The 19,399-nt window shown below is 36.0% G+C and overlaps 1 protein-coding gene across 3 annotated transcripts in view; it reads right to left on the bottom strand.

The window, feature by feature from the left end:
- The window catches only part of LOC106873453 (axonemal dynein light chain domain-containing protein 1), a 103,902-nt gene that overhangs the window by 11,514 nt on the left and 72,989 nt on the right, over positions 1 to 19,399 (bottom strand). For all 3 annotated transcript variants that reach the window (XM_014920813.3, XM_014920812.3, XM_089343602.1), the window contains exons 21-25: positions 19,129 to 19,191; positions 13,844 to 13,916; positions 12,303 to 12,503; positions 5,556 to 6,254; positions 1,024 to 1,107 (exon numbers count right to left, since the gene is read on the bottom strand). In XM_014920813.3, the coding sequence (XP_014776299.1) occupies positions 1,024 to 1,107; positions 5,556 to 6,254; positions 12,303 to 12,503; positions 13,844 to 13,916; positions 19,129 to 19,191 (1,120 nt within the window). The remainder of the gene's footprint in view (positions 1 to 1,023; positions 1,108 to 5,555; positions 6,255 to 12,302; positions 12,504 to 13,843; positions 13,917 to 19,128; positions 19,192 to 19,399) is intronic.

Below are 19,399 nucleotides of genomic sequence, written 5' to 3'. Positions count from 1 at the left end.
AAGAACTCCTGAATTTGTTGGTGAGATCCAGGCCATGATTGACAACGATCCTTCCAAGTCAATCAGTTCCATCACTAGGGACATGGGAGTGTCTGAGTTTCTTATCAGGCAGGTAATGCATGAAGGTATTTTGCATTCTTCATACAAGATGAGAAAGGGCCAATTTTTATCCCAAGCCACCAAGAACAAGAGGAAAGACCACACTATGAAGCTTTTGAAGAAACTCAAGCATCTCCTCCAACTGAACATGCTTTGGTTTTTCTCAGACGAGAAAAATTTCTGCCAGGATAAGATGGGGAACACACAGAACAATTGTTGGCTTACTGTGTGCCCAAAACATGTACTGAGAATGATAAAAATCAAACAGCCAGTGAAAATCATGGTGTTTGGAGTAATCACTAGTGATGCTGATGTTATGCCTCCATCCATCTTCCCACAGACCCTATGTCTGGCAACAGGACTCTGCACCATGTCACACAAGCAGGAGAGCTCAGTCATGGCTGTCAGACAATTTCTGTGACCACACCACTCCTAACATCTGGCCACCTAACTCCTCAGACTGCAACCCCCTTGATTATTGTGTGGGGTGCAGTTGGGTGAGAGACCAACAAAACTTCTTGTAACACCAAAGATGAACTGAAAGCAAGGATTATGGCAGCATTCACTAACTTAAACAAGGAGACTGTCCAGATGAGTTGCATGAAACTCCAAAGTTGTCTGGAGGCCGTAGTTGAAGCCAGTGGCGATTTTATTGAATAAATTTACTCTTTAGTATTTCAAGATATTTTTATGTAATTTTGGTAAATATATGTTAAAATGAGATGTCAGTGTTATTTTCTTTTTTGCGTAATTTAGATGATAATTCATTCACAGCACCCAATATATTTAGTTGTTTGTAGTTTCAGCTTAGAGCTGCGGCAATGCTGATGCATGTATATATTTATATAACAATTCTTTGATTTATGAGTTAGTTTACAAGTTAAACAATGAGGAAATTTTCAAGGATACTCTGTAAAAACTTACTTGGTGTTTACTGTACTCTAGAGTTTGACTTAGGGTGTGACCATCACTTCCAATCACTTCTATGATATCATCTTCAATTTCAGTCTAGGCACAAATTACAATCTATTATAAAGTACATTTAAACCAAGAACACACAAATACAACGTTGCATATATGTGTGTCAGTTTTCATTGATATTCATTTCACTATTCAATTCACTGTTTCAAAGACAGCTTGTCACTGTATAACAAGCTTTTGAATACCAATGGGATGTTACAAATTTTACTTTATATATATATTGCTTTTTTTCGCTGTTGTATTTTTAAAATTTATTACTACATGTGTTTATGTGCATGAATGTGTGTGTAATAATTTATAACCAAAAAACATTTACTTTTCAGTTTATTTCAAGATTTCTTACCAATGGAGAAAGAATCGGTTTCTAACCTAGATCCAAGACTCCTTCATTGGAATTTCAACATCAATAACAGGGTATGTATGTATGTATGTATGTATGTATGTATGTATGTATGTATGTATGAACATTACTCTCCTCATGAAAGGAGAAGAGAGCAAAGACCACTGAGTTTTGAGCTCAAAATACAGAGAAACAAAACTAAAAACTTTCTGGTGTTTAGTCTGGTACTGACATACCACTTTTGCTTACATATATAGGAAAATGTTATAAAATGTTCAAACATTTTCTGTCTCCTTCAATATCTGAGATTGCAGTGCATAAATGGCTATATGATTTAAGAAGTTTGCTTTGCAACCATGTGGCTTCAGAGTCAATCCCACTGCACAGTATTTTGGGCCAGTGTCCCCTTCTATAGCTCCAGGTCAACCAATAACTTGTGAATGGAAATTGTATAATGTATGATAACCTAGGAAACTCCACCATACACACAACCCACCTTATTAACCTTATTGCTCAGTCCCTTCCTTCTTCACTAACCCCTGACACTAATTCCTTTCCTTTCCACAATTTCCCTTCCATTAGACCTTACTTTGTTACTGCCTCTCCAACTATCCTCCTCACAACTATGAATTTGTTTCTCTCTTCATACTTTACCCTTTTTTGTCATACCACCTAGAATCATTACACCTTCTCTCTTCTACTCTCCTTTAGAGGCCTCTTTAGGCCCTTAGCGTTGCAAGCTGCAAGGCTACTTCCCTAGTGCTGGTGCCATGAAAAAAGTATCTAGTATTCTCTGTAAAGTGGTTGGCATCAGGATGGGCATCTGGCCACAGAAACCATACCTAAGAAGAGATTGAAGCATGATGCAGGTGCCAGCATGGAAATAGTGCTGAGAGTTATATATACATAGATATATATATATGTGTGTGTGTGTGTATATATATATATATATATATATATATATATATATATATATATATATATATATATATATATATATATATATATATATATGTTCACTCACATATCATTGTCATCATCATCATCATCATCATTAAGCATCTCTTTTTCGTTGCTGACATAGGTTGAACAGTTCAATGGGAACCAATGAAACAGAGAACTATGGCATGAATTCTATGGCTAAATGCTATTCCTAATGCCAAGCACTTTACAGAGTGTACTCAATGCTTTTTTATGGCACCAACACTAGTGAGGTTGCCATGTATTCATAAGACCTAAGTATGTATGTATGTATGTATGTATGTATGTATGTATGTATGTATGTATGTATGTATGTATGTATGTATGTATGTGCACAGATGATGACATCTTATGGTTTCAGTTGTTACCATCTGAGTGAAAGAGTGCTATGATGTTTACATTCTTTGTTAACATTATGATTAGTAGCTGTATATTTTGAAAGACCACTGGAATATAAAAATATAGCAATAAAAAATCTATACTTCAAGAACAGATAAGCGTTGGCAAAGAGGAAGGACATCTGGCTATAAAATGCTGACTAAAATATTTTCCATCCAACTCAAACTAGCATGGAAACATGAACTTTAAATGAACGAATAAACAAAAATCAATTTTATATCAGATCATCATCATTTTAATGTCCATTTTTCCATGCTTGCACAGATCAGATGGAATTTGTTGGGGCAGATTTTCTATGGCTGGATAACCTTTGTCTTCAACCATCACTCATTTACAAGTAGGGTAAAAATAATGATTTTTCTTATATGCTTTAAGAAAGAAACAGAATTAATTTTTATGAAAGTCACCCCACTTCAGAAAATTACTGTACATGTATTTAAAACATGTAAAACATGTAAAACAAAAATTATTTTCTAAGTATTGTTATACTTGGGCACATGAAGGCACATGGCTCAGTGGTTAGAGTGTCGGGCTCACAATCATGAGGTAGTGAGTTCGATTCCCAGACTGGACTGTATTGTGTTCTTGAGCAAGACACTTTATTTCATGCTGCTCCATTTCACTGATCTGTAGAAATGTGTTGTGATGTCATTGATGCCATGCTGTACTGGCTTTTGCTTTTCCCTTGGAAAACATCAGCAGTGGCATGGAGAGGGGAAGCTGGTATGCATGGGCGACTGCTGGTCTTCCATAAACAACCTTGCCCAGACTAGTGCCTCAGGGGTGAACTTTCTAGGTACACTCCCATGGTCATTCATATTTGGGGATGGTCATATTTTGCCAGTTAAACACACACACTATATATTTGGTCTTCACTTAAGCTTTATTATAATTATTTTAGTTTCTTTGGCAAAGTTCTTTCATCACACATCCCATGACCTCTTTAACGATTCTCTTTCCCATGTGTCTTCTCTTGTTCTAAGTAATTTTCTAAGTAATTTTCCAGAAAAAGTACCAAAATGCTTTAATAACTGCAAAGTCACTGCATTCTGCTCATAGGCACAACTACTTGCTGAATTGATATTACTTTCATTTAAAAGATAAGTTACACCAAGAGGAAAAGCATATGAGACGTTTTGGCTCAGCTGTCTTGGCCACACCATTTTGGTATCACTGATTCAGCACTAACTTACTTGACATTAGATGTTTTATTGTTTTTCTCTATCTATCTCTCCTTCTCTTTTTTTTTTCTTTCTTTCTCTCTCTTTTTTCTCCCTCTCTCTTCCTCTCTTTTCTCTCTTTCTTTCTTTCCCTCTCTTTTTCTCTCTTCTCTCTTTCTCTCTCTCTCCCTTTAGCATTTAAACTGACAATATCTGACCAAAATATTCTATATGTTTTATGTTCAAACTGGCCTGCTCCAATCTCTCACACCTATCCTACAATGTCATTTTAAAAATAAGCAATCACATCATCAAAATCTTGAAGCACGATCAATTCAAAAGAATGTGAATAAATAAGAATTACATTTGACAGAGCAATGTGAATGCTAAAAGGTTAACATTCCATTATTGATATCACATTCTAATCTTATCTCATTCAAATGATTGACATTGTATTTTGAAATGAATAGGTATAGGCATGGCTATTGGCATGAGTGTGGCTGCGGTATAGAAGCTTGCTTCCCAATTATATGGCCTTGAGTTCAATGCCACAGCACAGCCCCTTAGGTAAGTATCTCTTACTATAGCCCTGGGCTAACTAAAGCCTTGTAAGTGTAGATCTGGTAGATGGAAGCTGAAAGTAGCCTGCCATATATGTATATGTGTGTGTGTGTGTGTGTGTGTGTGTGTGTGTGTGTGTGTGTGTGTGTGTATTTGCATGTATCCCTGTCTTGACACCATGTGATGGTTGTAAATGGAAACAAAAAAGGTATTTGGCGGTAGAATATCTGCCACCACAAATTCTCTCTGACCCATGCAAGCATGGAATAATGGGCATTAAATAATGGTGGTGGTGGTGGTGGCGGTAGCAGTGGTCAGGGGAGGAGGAGGAAAGTGTGAGTTCTGCCACAGTTTTCACATAAGAATTTTTGAGTGCCCACTTCCAAATTAAGTAATGGCCTCTCACTTTACAAATGCCATAATTGACTCTCATCTCACTTCATCATCATCATCATCATCATTTTAACATCTGTTTTCCATGCTGGCATGGGTTGGACGGTTTCACAGGAGCTGGCCAGCCAGGAAGCTGTCCAGGTTCCAGTTGTCTGTTTTGGCATGGTTTCTATAGCTGGATGCCCTTCCTAATGCCAACCACTTTACAAGGTGTGCTGAATGCTTTCTATATGTCACTGGCATGGGTGCATTTATGCACAGGCACCAGTGTATTTATGCAGCACCAGCACAAATGCAGTTTACATGGAACTAGCACAAGTGCATTTTATGTGGTACCAGCACCTGCAAAGAACATGCCATCTCAAGTACAACAAATCACCACAACTCCCTATCCTTTGTCAGAGCCTTACTTATAAAGATTTATTACTTAGTTTGAATTAATATAAGATTAGTCTTGGGATTTGAGTTATTTTAATTCTGTAAAATGACTAAGTTGTGTGGGGAAAATGTAAAGCAATGCACTTGATAGGAAAATATGTTAGTATATAACTTAATTTACAGTTAAATTTGAAACAACTATAATAAACTTTCTGTACCAGTCCAGTAAAACATAAGAAAATAGCATTTAAAAACCATCTTACTTTTGATTTTATGAGACTTGAAGATTGTTTTGTAATATCAGAACTGATTCTGCTTATATTGTCTAATGATTGTGTGTATCCTTGCAAAGATTTCTTGCTTTCTAATTTTTTTAATTTGGATAGTTGCTCCATTCTGTATTCACTGTATGTTAATTGGCTTACTGTTTGAGTTGATACTGATACATAGATAACTTCTGCTTCACTGTCTGGTCCTGTTTCATTGCCTTCTGATACTTTAGCCTCATCTGATGATTCAGTTCTTTCTGATGCTTCGCTTACTTCAGGTGTTTTGGCTGCTTTGGCTCCTTCTGATGATTTGATTGCTTTTGATTCATGTGTTTTGATTGCTTTGGTTGCTTTGGTTGCTTCATGTGTTTTGGTTGCTTTGGCTGCTTTGGTTGCTTCTGGTGTTTTGGTTGCTTCAGGCATTTTAGTTGTTTCTGATGTTTTAGCTGCTTCTAATACTTTGGATGTTTTACGTACTTTGATTCCTGCTGGCTTTTTTGTTGCTTCTGGTGCTTTGGTGGCTCCTGTATCAACAAATTTGGAATCCTTTTGTGAACTCTCAGCGATGCTTTTTCTTGCAGAATCACTCTTTGAAGTTTCTTCGGGGAAACTTCCTGCTCTAGAGGAAGGTAGCGGTAATGTATCTGGAGGCTTTGCAAGAAGGACACCATCAGAATGATCTACACCATGCTCCTAAAAACAGAAATTATTTTGATGTAACCAATTTACTACAATCATTTTAATTGTAATCCAGATACAAATAAGCAAAATCATATTTCCCTATGAATTCAATAACAATAAAGCAACAAAACAAAATGCAATCACCCAAACATAATCTTCACCAAAATATATACCTGCACACACAGACAAACAAGTCTTTAAACTTGACTAAAAAAAAATACACATTAATAGAGACATTCACAAAAATCACTCAGCCATGAATACACAGGCACGCTATCAGTTACAACAATGAGGGTTCCAGTTGATCCAATCAACGGAACAGCCTACTCATGAAATTAATGTGCAAGTGACAGAGCACTCCATGGGCACATGCAACCATAACGTAGTTTACAGGGAGATTCAGCCTGACACAGGATGTGACAAGGCTAGCCCTTAGAAATACAGGTAGAACTCATTTTTGCCTGCTGAGTGAACTGGGGCAATGTAAAATAAAGTGTCTTGCTCAAGAATGCAATGTGCCACCAGGAATCGAACTCATGACCTTACATTTGAGCCAAATATCTTAACCACTTAGCCATGCACCTTCACTTCATGAATACTAATACAATGCAAAACACAATCAAATTTCTAATACAAGAAACAGATTCAACAAAGAAGCAAATCAATAGCTTTAATTAGATTAACAGATCTTCTAAAATACCCTTTGATCAAAGTTGACCATGTAAGATAATCAACAGTGTATAAACAGAAACTAAGCACAGTTCATCATTTCTCCATTTGTCCGTTTTAGTTTTGCATCCCATTTCTGAAACTTATACATATATTAGTAAATAGGAAATTACTTTGATTGATATTACCTTCACTGTGAACATATTTATGAAATATAAAAATGTTTAATGTCATAACAGCATTATAAGAAACTAACATTATTATAGTTTGGGCATTAGATATGATTGACTTCTGGATATACAATCCACATTATTAGGAAATTTGACTGGATATTTGATAGCATTTGAATTGCATCTGTAACATGCACACCAATTAAGATTTTAAGTCTAGGGAAAGTGCAATTAAACACAAATAAGTACAGTGTCAATATTCATACCATTATACACATATTAAGTGAAGACACATAGCCTAGTGGTTAAGATGTTGCAATCATGACTGCAAAATCATAGTTTCAATTCCTAGATTGGGTGGTGCATAGGATTCTTGAGAAAAGCACTTCATCTCACATTGCATTGCAATCACTTTGACACCTGATGTATGGTACACCATGCACCTGCTCAAGCAATGTCAATTTGATGGAGGGAGTGAGCCCTATAAACAAATCATTTGTGCAGGTTGTTTGGCAAAAGCTAAACACTCATATATCGTCCATTATACACTTATTAATATTGTAATTATTTTCCATCACCATCATTATCATTATTGTTAAGGTTGCAAACTGGCAGAATCATTAGTCTGTTGGACAAAATGTTTAGTGGCATTTCTTCCAGTTCTTTACATTTTGAATTCAAATTCTGTCAAGGTCACCTTTGCCTTTCATCCTTTCAGATTCGATACAAAAAAAAAAGTACCAGTTGAGTACGAGGTCAGTGTAATCAACTATACCTCTCTCTTCAAATAACTAGCCTTGTATCAAAATTTGAAATCATTGTTGTTGTGGTTGTTATTGAGTGAGAGAGCAGTGCATGTCATCAAAGTGACAGTGACACTGGGGTAAAATATACAAAGCCCAGTATACCCATCATGACCATCCGCCTGATAAGGGTACACCAAACACATGCATCACAACCATATGTGCACAACATGGTGATCTCGTATCAAGATTAACAGTGCATGACCTTGCAGGTGAGACCCAGTCAGAATTTTCTAAATGTCGAGTAGCCCATCCCGCTCAAAAGGTCCCTGAATAAAGGTCATTTAAGGATGTTGAACGAAACACTCATGTTTCCTGAGGTGAATTATCCAAACCCCAAAGAATTCCTCTCAACACATGGATATGATGCTCTCCATCTACTTTTGCTCATGATCAGAGATGCACATATCATCAGCCACTAAGGAACATACTCAACTGGTTAAGATCATACAAGTGACAAGCAAATCTGTGGTACTGAGAAGAATATTTGCTGTAGCCCATCTTCTATACCAAGACAAAACAATGTACGTGATAACACTTCTAACCAGTTGAGAGAAGAAGCCTATTATTATTATTATTAAATATTATCATCATTATTATTATTATTATTATTATTATTACTATTATTATTATTATTATTATTATTATTATTATTATTATTATTATTATTTTATGTTTGATTTTTGTTTTGCATTTGTACAAGTTGGATCCAAGTCTCACCCAGAGACCTCAAGAGACAACAAGTTAGAAGTTCATGTAGGTGTTATGCCTAGGGTACCATATATTTGGATTTGTACAGTTTTGTTCTAGTGAATGTTTAAGAAACCATAAGAAAATTATGTGTTTGCTTTAAAATTTGAGATCACATAGACAGTATTTTACGTAGGATATGGGCAGTTCCCATGAGCACTATCTTTTGAACTTCAGCCATTTTGGGGTTTCCTGGTATCTGAACTAGGTAGTAATCAGCCCGTTTCGCTGTCATTCCCAGGGCACTTATGACAATAGGTATTGTTTTCATCTTCAGATTCCACATTTTGCTAATTTCTATTTCAAGATCTTTATATTTGCTCAGTTTTTGGTAGGTCTTGACAGATACGTTTATATCAATTGGGACAGTCATATCAATGAGGAGGCATGATTTTTGTCTGAAGTCTTTCAGTATGATGTCTGGCCTATTTGCATCTATCTTTCTGTCAGTTTGAATGGTGAAGTTCCAGAGGAGTGCAATGTGATCATTTTCAAGTACTGGGGGTGGTTTGTGTTCCCACCAGTTTTTATCATGGGGCAAGTCCAGGTTTTTGCATATTACCCAGTGAATATATTGTGCAGCTCTATCATGCCTGTTGAGATACTCTGTAGGTGCAAGCAGACTGCACATGGAGACAACATGATCGATGGTTTCATTTTGTTGTTGGCATATACGACATAATGGGGAGCTGCCGTTCTTTAATATGTTAGCCTGGTAGTTCTTTGTAGGTAGGCATTGATCTTGGGCTGCTATGATAAACCCCTCTGTTTCTGATTTCAAGCCAGACGCCATTAGCCATTGATGGGTAAGGGCTTTGTCAATATCTGCATTATTCGCTCTCTTTGGGTATTTGCCATTGAGAGGTTTTCCATTCCATTTTTCAGTCATAATATCTAAGGCAGCAATTTTAGCACGGGTTTTCAAGCGCTTAGCTTTTTCTGCAGGTGTTTCTAGTTCGTCTAATTCTTGAATTTGTTGCAATTGGAATTCACTTAGATATTCCTTTGCCTGTTTTGTTACTGAGTAAGATGCTTTCTTGCTTTCATGTTTTGAGACAAGTTTTAGCATCCAGTCCTCAGAGTTTTTCAGATAGGTGTCTAGGCCAATTGTGGCTACCTTCATTGATAATGCCAGCTGTAGAAGTCCTCGGCCTCCCTCTTTTCTTAGCAGATAAAGACGTTCTATATCTGCCTTAGGGTGGTGCATTCTATGCATTGTCAACAGTTTTCGTATTTTTCTGTCAACATTACATATTTCAGTAATTGACCAGTTAACGATATTGAAACTGTAAGTCATGACTGGTATGGCTAGAGCATTGATCGCTTCGATCCTGTTTCTCGCGTTCAGCTCTGTCTTCAGTATTGCTCTCACCCTGCGATAACATTCTCTTCTAATCCTTTCCCTCATCACTGAATGCTTGATATTGTCCCCTTCAATTACCCCTAGGTATTTGTAGCTCTCCGCTGGTTTTAACTCTTTTATGACATTTTGCTGGTCAAAGTTCACATTAGATGTTTTTGTCATTTTTCCTTTGATAAAGGTAGCTTTTGCACATTTATCAAGGCCAAATTGCATCCTGATGTCATCACTGAATTGTTTAACAATCGCTAGTAGGCCTTTGAGTTGTTGGTCATTTTTTGCAAAGAGCTTTAAATCATCCATGTAAATGAGATGATTTATATTTTTATCAAATATTTTATAACCATACTGTGCATCATTGAGCAATTTTGAGAGCGGTATTAGGGCTAGACAGAAGAGGAGTGGTGATAGTGAGTCACCCTGGAAAATGCCACATGAAATTCTTACATCTCCAGCATTTAGAGATTCATTGTCATTGTTCAACGTCAGTGTGGTTCTCCATGATCTCATACTTACAGATGAAAAGTTACGCAGAGTAGGAGCTATTTTATACATTTCCAGACATTTCCTAATCCAGCTATGTGGTAGGCTATCAAAGGCCTTTTTATAGTCTATCCAGGCTATTGACAAGTTTTTCTGTCGCTTGTGACAATCTTCTAAGATCATCTTATTGATGAGTAGCTGATCTTTACAACCATAAGATCCACATTTACATCCCTTTTGCTCATTAGGTAATATGCTACTTTCTATTAAAAAACTATAGGTGTACTCGGTTAGGACAGATGTTAGCGTCTTATACATTGTTGTTAAGCAGGTTATGGATCGATAATTTTTTGGTTCGTTTGTTTCCTCATTTTTTGGAAGCAGAAATGTTAAACCATTAACTAGCCAAGAGGGCATCAAACTAGGATTTTGCAAAACATAGTTGTAAAGTTTTGTTAGCAGTTCATATTATTATTATTATTATTATTATTATTATTATTATTATTATTATTATTATCATTATTATTACCATATTATATTATTATTATTATAAATATTATTATCATTCTATTGGTACTATATTATCACTGTCTTTGTCATATACATACATGTATGTGTGTGTGTGTGTGTGTGTGTGTGTGTGCATGTATCTATGTATAGCCATTTGTGTATCATACTTAATAAAAATATATTACAAAAAGCCCAACTTCCTACTGTATTCATCCGGACATAGTATTTATTATTTGTGCACTGTAAATACATTAGAAGAAGCCAAATTAACTATATTTTTTTGGAGATAGTATCTCTTATGGATGTGCTGTGTATAAAAATATAAATATATCAGTAGCAGATAAAAATCATCTAGCTGTGGTGATGAGAGTGCACATGGAGTAAGTCCAAGAATGGAGACAATGGTATTACATTTACCTTCAGTGTTCTCAGCCATGTCTATATACATGATGTTTGATCTGTCATCTGTATGTTGTTGTAAAAACTAACACTTCCTTTTTCCAAGCTGAGATTCAAAACCAAATATAAGGATTCTCACTTGTCTGATCCACCACTGGCCAAACAGGTGTGAAAGAAATTTCTTTGTCCTGTCAAAAAGTGATGGATGGTTTTTCCCTGCAACCTACAACTGCAGTTATGTCATTTAAGGTTCAAGTGGAAAGGAGGCGACCTACATAGGTAGAAATTTATCCTGTGGTATGTCTGTCCTTCTAGCTGTCACAACCATTATAAATACAGCAATCCGTCAAGGGACGGCATTGAAAGAGAGATAGCCAAAGGCGAGACAGCCAGCAAGTAAATTTGCCAGTTAAGCAGGCAACACAGAGCCAGATGTTCAGCATGAACGACCCAACACAGTAGCAGATGCAGAACATAAACAGACACCACTGAATGACCAATGCACACACATGTCCGATTCTTCCCTGTCATATCGACACAGTATTTACCCTGTTAATTTCTTCTTCACCAGCTCAAAATAAGTTGGTAATGTGATGTAGTGAAATATTTGATGTATACAACAAGTAGGTGCAAGTGTCATTTGAATATATTATTTAAACTACAATCCAATGTTTTCCCATTGTTTTACTTTGATGTCGTCCACATGCCTATTTCATCTGCTACCTTTCCCACTACATTGTTGAAACAATTTTAAACCATGGAATAAATGCTGTGCCAGCCACTCTCTTCTTAGGGCTCTATCTACAGCTATTTCTAGATGTTAAAGTCATAAAATTTTGATCAAGCAATGAAACTTAATTCTTGCTCCTATAACTGCATGACTAAAATAATAAAAATGCTTTAATCAAATAATTACCTGCATTTTCCCTTCATCTTTTCTGGGAATATTTAATTTCTCTAAGCATTCTGATATTACAGGTTTGTTAGTATCTTCAGCAAATGAATTTTCTATTTTACTCTGTTGTTTTTCAACGTTAGGAAATGTAAGAATTAGTGGCTCTTTGAGAATGTCAGAAAGTAATAATTTAGCTGAGTATATCCACTTCTCACAGTCCACCTAAAAAAAAGATCATATATAACATAAAGATATCAATAAAAGCTTTACTATTTCACTATATTCAATACTATACTATCTATTTAACCATAACCTATGCTATATCACTAACAGCATTTAGAGAAACTCTTTTTAAGACATTATATTTGAGAAAATCAAAGATCATATTTTCTTCAGATAAAAATAAACATCAGAATAATTTCTGAAAATACAGTTTTAAATATCTTGTGAAAATGAGAAACATAAGCAATATCCACATGTTTATGTAAATAACTCATAGATACAGGAAAATGTAAAAGCTTGTTGGAAAGACAGGGAATTTGCAGTTATTAGGTGGCAAATTTGCAGAATTATAAGAGCATCAAATAGAATGCTTTGCGCATTTGTTCCAACTTTCCGAGTTCAAATCACACTCAGGTCAACTTTACCTTTTTTCCTTCAGGGTCTATAAATAAAGTAGCAACTTAAGGCAATTGATTGTAGGAGCTGTAAGAATATCAAGTCCAGTGTTTTGCTGCATCATTCTAGATTTTTGCACTCTGAGTTTTATTCCCCCACAAGGGATGGGAGAGTTCATACTTAATCTAAGGCTCATTTAATGCCACTACCTGGTATCTAAAGTGGCTTTAACAGAGTCTATTCTGTTGAAAGCATTCAGGTCAGAGCTGTGCTCTGAAGATACCTCCTTGCCACAAGTCTCAGAGGCTCCGTAAAGGGTCATAGGGACTGCTTTTCTTCCTAACTAGAAAGATAAAAATAAAATATTCTTGGGTTGGGTTTGAGACATTTTGTCACAGCTGTTTTGGCCCTGCCCATTTGGCACCATTGATTTAGTGCTGACTTATTTGACATCAGACACTTTGCCCCAGGACCTTTTGACACTGTGAAAAGTCTGTTTTTATTCTAGTCTGACAACTAACTTATAATCACAACTACTAAACAACTCTTGTTTCACTTTATCTATATGATGGCTGATGAAATATTGACAAAACAATGGATTTTTGAACATCTTTGACAAGGTAGAACTGACAGTGAATTTAAATTTTGGTGCTGAGCAGAATAATCAGAGAGAAACATTGAGATGTATTAAATGACACATCTCTCTCTCTCTCTCTCTCTCTCTCTATCTATCTATCTATCTATTTATCTATTTATCTGTATGTGTATTTTTCTGCATGCATATATGTTTGCTTTCAGTGCCAAAAAGTACTGCTGCCAAAAAAGCCATTGCCACAACAGATTCAAAATCCAGTCAGCCATGCCCACTAATCTCATTTTATCCTGGATTGTCCTGCTGGTAACAAATATTTAATGTTTTGCTCAGGAAATTTTCTTCCTCTTACCTTCATCTGCTCTATTTCAAAACCATCATCATTTTCATCCATAGAAAATTGCCTTGTCAATTTCCCATATGTTCTATAATTTTCAAGATTAATAATTAACATTGATCCTAATGTGAACAATAGTTTACATACTTCTTTTGGCCAAAGTAATATTTCTGGGGTAAATTATAATTAAAAGTAAACATGCACAAAGAAAAGCCTTCACAATCTAAAACTTTTTAGCCATAAGCAAAATTATTACTAAAAACGAGACATTAGTAAAGTATTTACCAAAATTATCTAGAAAGTTAATTTCCATGTTTCAACCAAGCATTTTTGTCACAAATTCTATCCTTTATCATTATCTTTTAGTTATTTCAGTCATTAGACTGTTGCCATACTACAACAAGGGTCGGGTCAAACAAAATGACCCCAGTACTTATTTTTTAAGTGATGTACCTATCAATCTCTTTTGCCAGATCACAGTGTTATGGTGACAGAAACAAACCAACACCAATTGGACATACACGAATATATGTGTATATATATATAAATATGTGTGTGTGTGTGTGTGTGTGTGTGTGTGTGTGTGTATATATGCATGTGTATATACATGTATATATATACATATATATATATATATATATATATATATATATATATATATATATATATGTGCAGAAACGTTAGCAGGCCAGGCGAAATGCTTAGCGGTATTTCGTCTGCCGTTACGTTCTGAGTTTAAACTCCACCGAGGTTGACTCTGCCTTTCATCCTTTCGGGGTCGATAAATTAAGTACCAGTTATGCACTGAGGTTGATGTAATCGATTTAATCCTTTTGTCTGTCCTTGTTTGTCCCCTCTATGTTTAGCCCCTTGTGAGCAATAAAGAAATAAGATATATATATATATATGCATATATATATATATATATATATATATATATATATATGGAAAAAAGACAAAGTAGAAAAGGCTAAAATACTTTTATAAAGAACATTACAGAACCAGTTTCGATCCTTGAGATCTTTTCAACAGTAAATATGAATAATATATTTTTTAAAAATTATTGAAAAATTAAATTTTGGTAAATTTAAAAGAAAAGTCTTTTTAAAGACATATTTGTATAGTATTCAAGTAACAGCGGCATTTTTCCTGCTTCTGCCTGTCTCTGTTTCACTCATCGTCGTTGTTTAACGTCCGCTTTCCATGCTAGCATGGGTTGGATGGTTTGAGTGAGGGTTGGCAAGCCAGAAGGCTGCACCAGGCTCCAATCTGATCTGGCAAAGTTTCTACAGCTGGATTGCCCTTCCTAACACCAACTACCCCAAGAGTGTAGTGGGTGCTTTTTACATGCCACCAGCACGAGGGCCAGTCAGGCGGTACTGGCATTGACCACACTTGAATGGTGCTTTTTACATGCCACCGGCATGGGAGCCAGTCAGGCAGCACTGGCAATGACCATGCTTGGATGGTGCTTTTTATGTGCCACCAGCATGGGACCAGTCAGGCGGCACTGGCAATGCATATATAAGTATATATAAAAAGAAGTTCCAGGTATGGAAGCAAGGTCATGAATCAAAGGGCCTTAGAGTTAACCTAGCAAAAACCAAAGTCTTAAAAAGTAGGAAGGCAGACAAATCACAAATTCATTCAAGTATATGGCTCTGCTCAATCTGTAGAAAAGGTGTAGGTAGAAACGCCATAAGATGCACCTAATGTAAGCTTTGGATTCATAAAAGGTGCAGCAACATCAGAGGAAGGTTAACAGAGAAATTAACTTTTGTATGTAGAAGGAGCACAGATACAATAAATGCTGAAAATGCAAAGAAAATAGACTCCATCAGCTGCCAGGTGGGCAAGCTAGAGGTAGTAGATAGCTTTCAAGTTGGTAGTGGAGGTAGATGCTCCAAGAGCGTAGCTGTGAGAATAAGATTAGGCTGATGACAGGTGACCGAGACCTTTGGAGATGTGCTGTGCTTGAGAGGACCCATCAAGCCAAGTGCACCCATGCTGGTGGCACATAAAGAACATCTTTTGAACGTTGGGCCTCACAGAGGCAAAGTGGCTGAGTTTCTTTCGATCGTTGGGCTTGACAGAGGCAAAGTGGCTGAGTTCCTTTTGAGCATTAGGCCTCATGGAGGCAAAGCGGCTGAGTTCCTTTCAAGTGTTGGACCTCACAGAGGTAAGGTGGCTGAGGTTCATTTGAGTGTTTGGCCTCACGGAGGCAAAGTGGCTGAGTTCCTTTCAAGAGTTGGGCCTCATAGAGGCAATGATCAAGACCTTTGGCATTATGTCATGCTTGATTGACTTTTACATGCCAGTGGCATGTATATATAATCATCACTAAATGTGACTAGGGTGTTAAAAACACCTACATTGCAAGAAATAAGAGCTAAAATGCTCTAATGCTGCAGTCAAAGTACATAATTGTATACATATATATATACTGACAGGGACTGTAATCATCCAAAAACACATTAATGATTTGCTAAATCTCCCATAGAGTATAAGGATTTCTTGAACAGTGTTTTTGGACGATTAGAGTTCCTATCAGTATATATGTATACAATTATATGCTTTGACTACAACATTAGAGCATCTTAGCTCTTATTTCTAGCAATATAAGTGTTTCTAACACCCTAGTCACATTTAGTGATGATTATAGTTTTCCTTTTCGGTGAAACATTGTAAACTACTGTCTACATTAATTTTCTGTGTACACATTAGCAATCCATTGAATCATCCATAGATTTCTATGATGAAAACATATATACTGATAGAGAATAAAGTCTGAAAACTACTAAGGTTGAGCCAGTCCTTACTGATGAGACAACAGAAACTGCCGAAACTGATTGTCAGTATAAAGAATTTTCAAACGATGTTTTTGGATGATTACAGTCCCTGTCAGTATATATGTATGTAATTGTGTGCGTTAACTACATCATTAGAGCATTTTAGCTCTTATTTCTAGCAATGTAGGTGTTTAGGCATGGCTGTGTGGTAAGGAGCTTGCTTCCCAATCACATGGTTCCAGGTTCAGTCCCACTGCATAGCACCTTGGGCAAGTGTCTTCTACTATAGCCTCTGACCAACCAAAACCTTGTGAATGGATTTGGTAGACAGAAACTGAAAGAAGCCCATTGTATATATGTATATATCTATGTGTGTGTGTGTCTTTATGTCTGTGTTTGTCACCCACCACTGTTTGACAACCAGTGTTGGTGTGTTTACATTCCTGTAATTTAGCAGTTCAGCAAAAGGTGACCAGGCTTAAAAGAAAAAACAAAGAATAAGTCCTGGGGTTGATTTCTTCAACTGAAACCCTTCGAAGTGGTGCCCCAGTATGGACGCAGTCTAATGATTGAAACAAGTAAGAGATAAAAGATATCACCATCATCATCATCAATATTTAATGTCCATTGTCCATGCTGGCAAGGACTGGACAGTTTGACCAGGGCTGGTAAGCTGAGGGGCTGCACCAGACTTCAGTCTGATTTAACACGGTTTCTATAGCAGGATGCCCTTCCTAACACCAACCACTCTGAGAGTGTAATGGGTGCTTTTGCGTACTACTGGCACAGGGTACCAGTTGCATGACACTGACTGCAGCCACAACAATGATTTCGCTTGGTTTGACAGGTGTTCTCAAGCACAGCATATTGCCAAAGGTCTCAGTCACTAGTCATTACCTCCATGAGGCTCACATTACCACCATATGTGTGTGTGTGTGTGTATATATATATATATATATATATATATATATATTTAGATATATATAGATATACATATACATATACATTTACATATAGATATAACTGCATACATGCATACAATTATATGTGCGTGTGTGTGTGTATGTATATATATATACATATATATATATATATCATCATCATCATCATCATCATTTAACGTCCGCTTTCCATGCTTGCATGGGTTGGACGATTTGACTGAGGACTGGTGAAACCAGATGGCTACACCAGGCTCCAATCTGATCTGGCAGAGTTTCTACAGCTGGATGCCCTTCCTAACGCCAACCACTCCATACATATATATACGTATATATATGTACAATGAGTTTTCACACAGTTTCTGTCTACCAAATTCACTCAACAGCCGTTAGTCAGGTCGGGGTGATAGTTGAAGACATTTATCCAACATGCAACACAGTGGGACTGAACCCAAAAATACTTGGTTACAAAGCAAGCTTCTTAACCACACAGCCATGCCTCCAAAATCTAAATACTCCCGTCTTCATACATGGTTTTGGCTGTATTCCCTAAAGTTTTACCTTATTTTCTCATAAATGAGAAACAAATTTTAATTATTAAATTCAGTTTTTTGTTCTGCTATTCATTCCACTTATCTGTTCCATACACAGAATAAATTATTCACTACATCATTTTTAACTGAATGTCTAAAGCTTTCCATGTATATCTGTAATTATATTTCCTTATCTTAAAAAGGTGGTTATTTTTTAAAACTTACCTTTAAAGGCTTTTTGTTCTCATCTTTAATACAACTCACATAACGTTCAGCTAACATTTAACTGTTTCTAATGTAATCCATTTTCTGTAAACCAGCTCTAAATACTTAGAAAGTTATCAGTACAGACCACTGGACATAAACTTTTCATTAAATGACACAGAGCAACCTTATATGGGCTCAGAAGAGATGGATTGAGACAAGTGCCCAAAATAGAGGACAAGAGATATTTGAGCAATCACTAGTAGTTGGCAGTGTTTGGAGTAATAACAAAAGATCTTTAAAAAAATGGGAAGAGTGATGTTGAAGCAGCATGACTGGAAACTTCCATTGTTATTGATTATTTGATCAAAGGAACCAAAATGAGAAACAAAACAATATATATATATATATAAGCACATCATCATATAACATACTTTTTCCATGCTGGCATAGGTAATATAATATATATACATATGTGTATGTATGTATGTTTGTATGTATGTGTGTATACGTGTGTGTGTGTGTGTCCGTATGTATGTGTGTACCGAAACTGGAGCTTAACTATAGTCTGTCCATAGCACTTACTCAGCATTACCTGACACCTTTGGGTCCTATTGACACCATTACCTCTCATAACCTCTATATCTGTATATATACATATATATATATATATATATATATATATATATATATATATATATATATATGTACACACACACATACAACTATCAAAAACACCTGTTTACTTGTTTACTTTTGTAACATGAGAAAAGTATGCAGAGTTATTTAAAGAATAATTTACAAACAAATTTGGGATAATATAAAAAGTAACTTACTTCAAATCATAGACAGCATCACTTGGAAATTCCTTTGTTATTTCACGTACGTCAGTTATATCTCTAATGTATTGGGGGAAAAAACGAAGAAAAAAACAAAAGAAGTGAGATTTTTTGAGTAGGGACCAATGATTTTATGATAACATAAAATTGGAGTAAAAGTAAAGTTTATAAAGCAAGGAACTAAAAATAAAAGAGGTAGACATTGATACAGTAGCAATATAGTTAGATATGTGGGGGTCTAGCTTGACTCTGCCTGAGATTTGAAACC

Source organism: Octopus bimaculoides, chromosome 2 (genome assembly GCF_046866305.1).
Source record: "Octopus bimaculoides isolate indiv1 chromosome 2, ASM4686630v1, whole genome shotgun sequence".
In the NCBI taxonomy this organism is placed as follows: domain Eukaryota; kingdom Metazoa; phylum Mollusca; class Cephalopoda; order Octopoda; family Octopodidae; genus Octopus; species Octopus bimaculoides.
The sequence above is the reverse complement of the archived record's forward strand: the minus strand, read 5'-3'. Positions and strand labels throughout refer to the sequence as shown.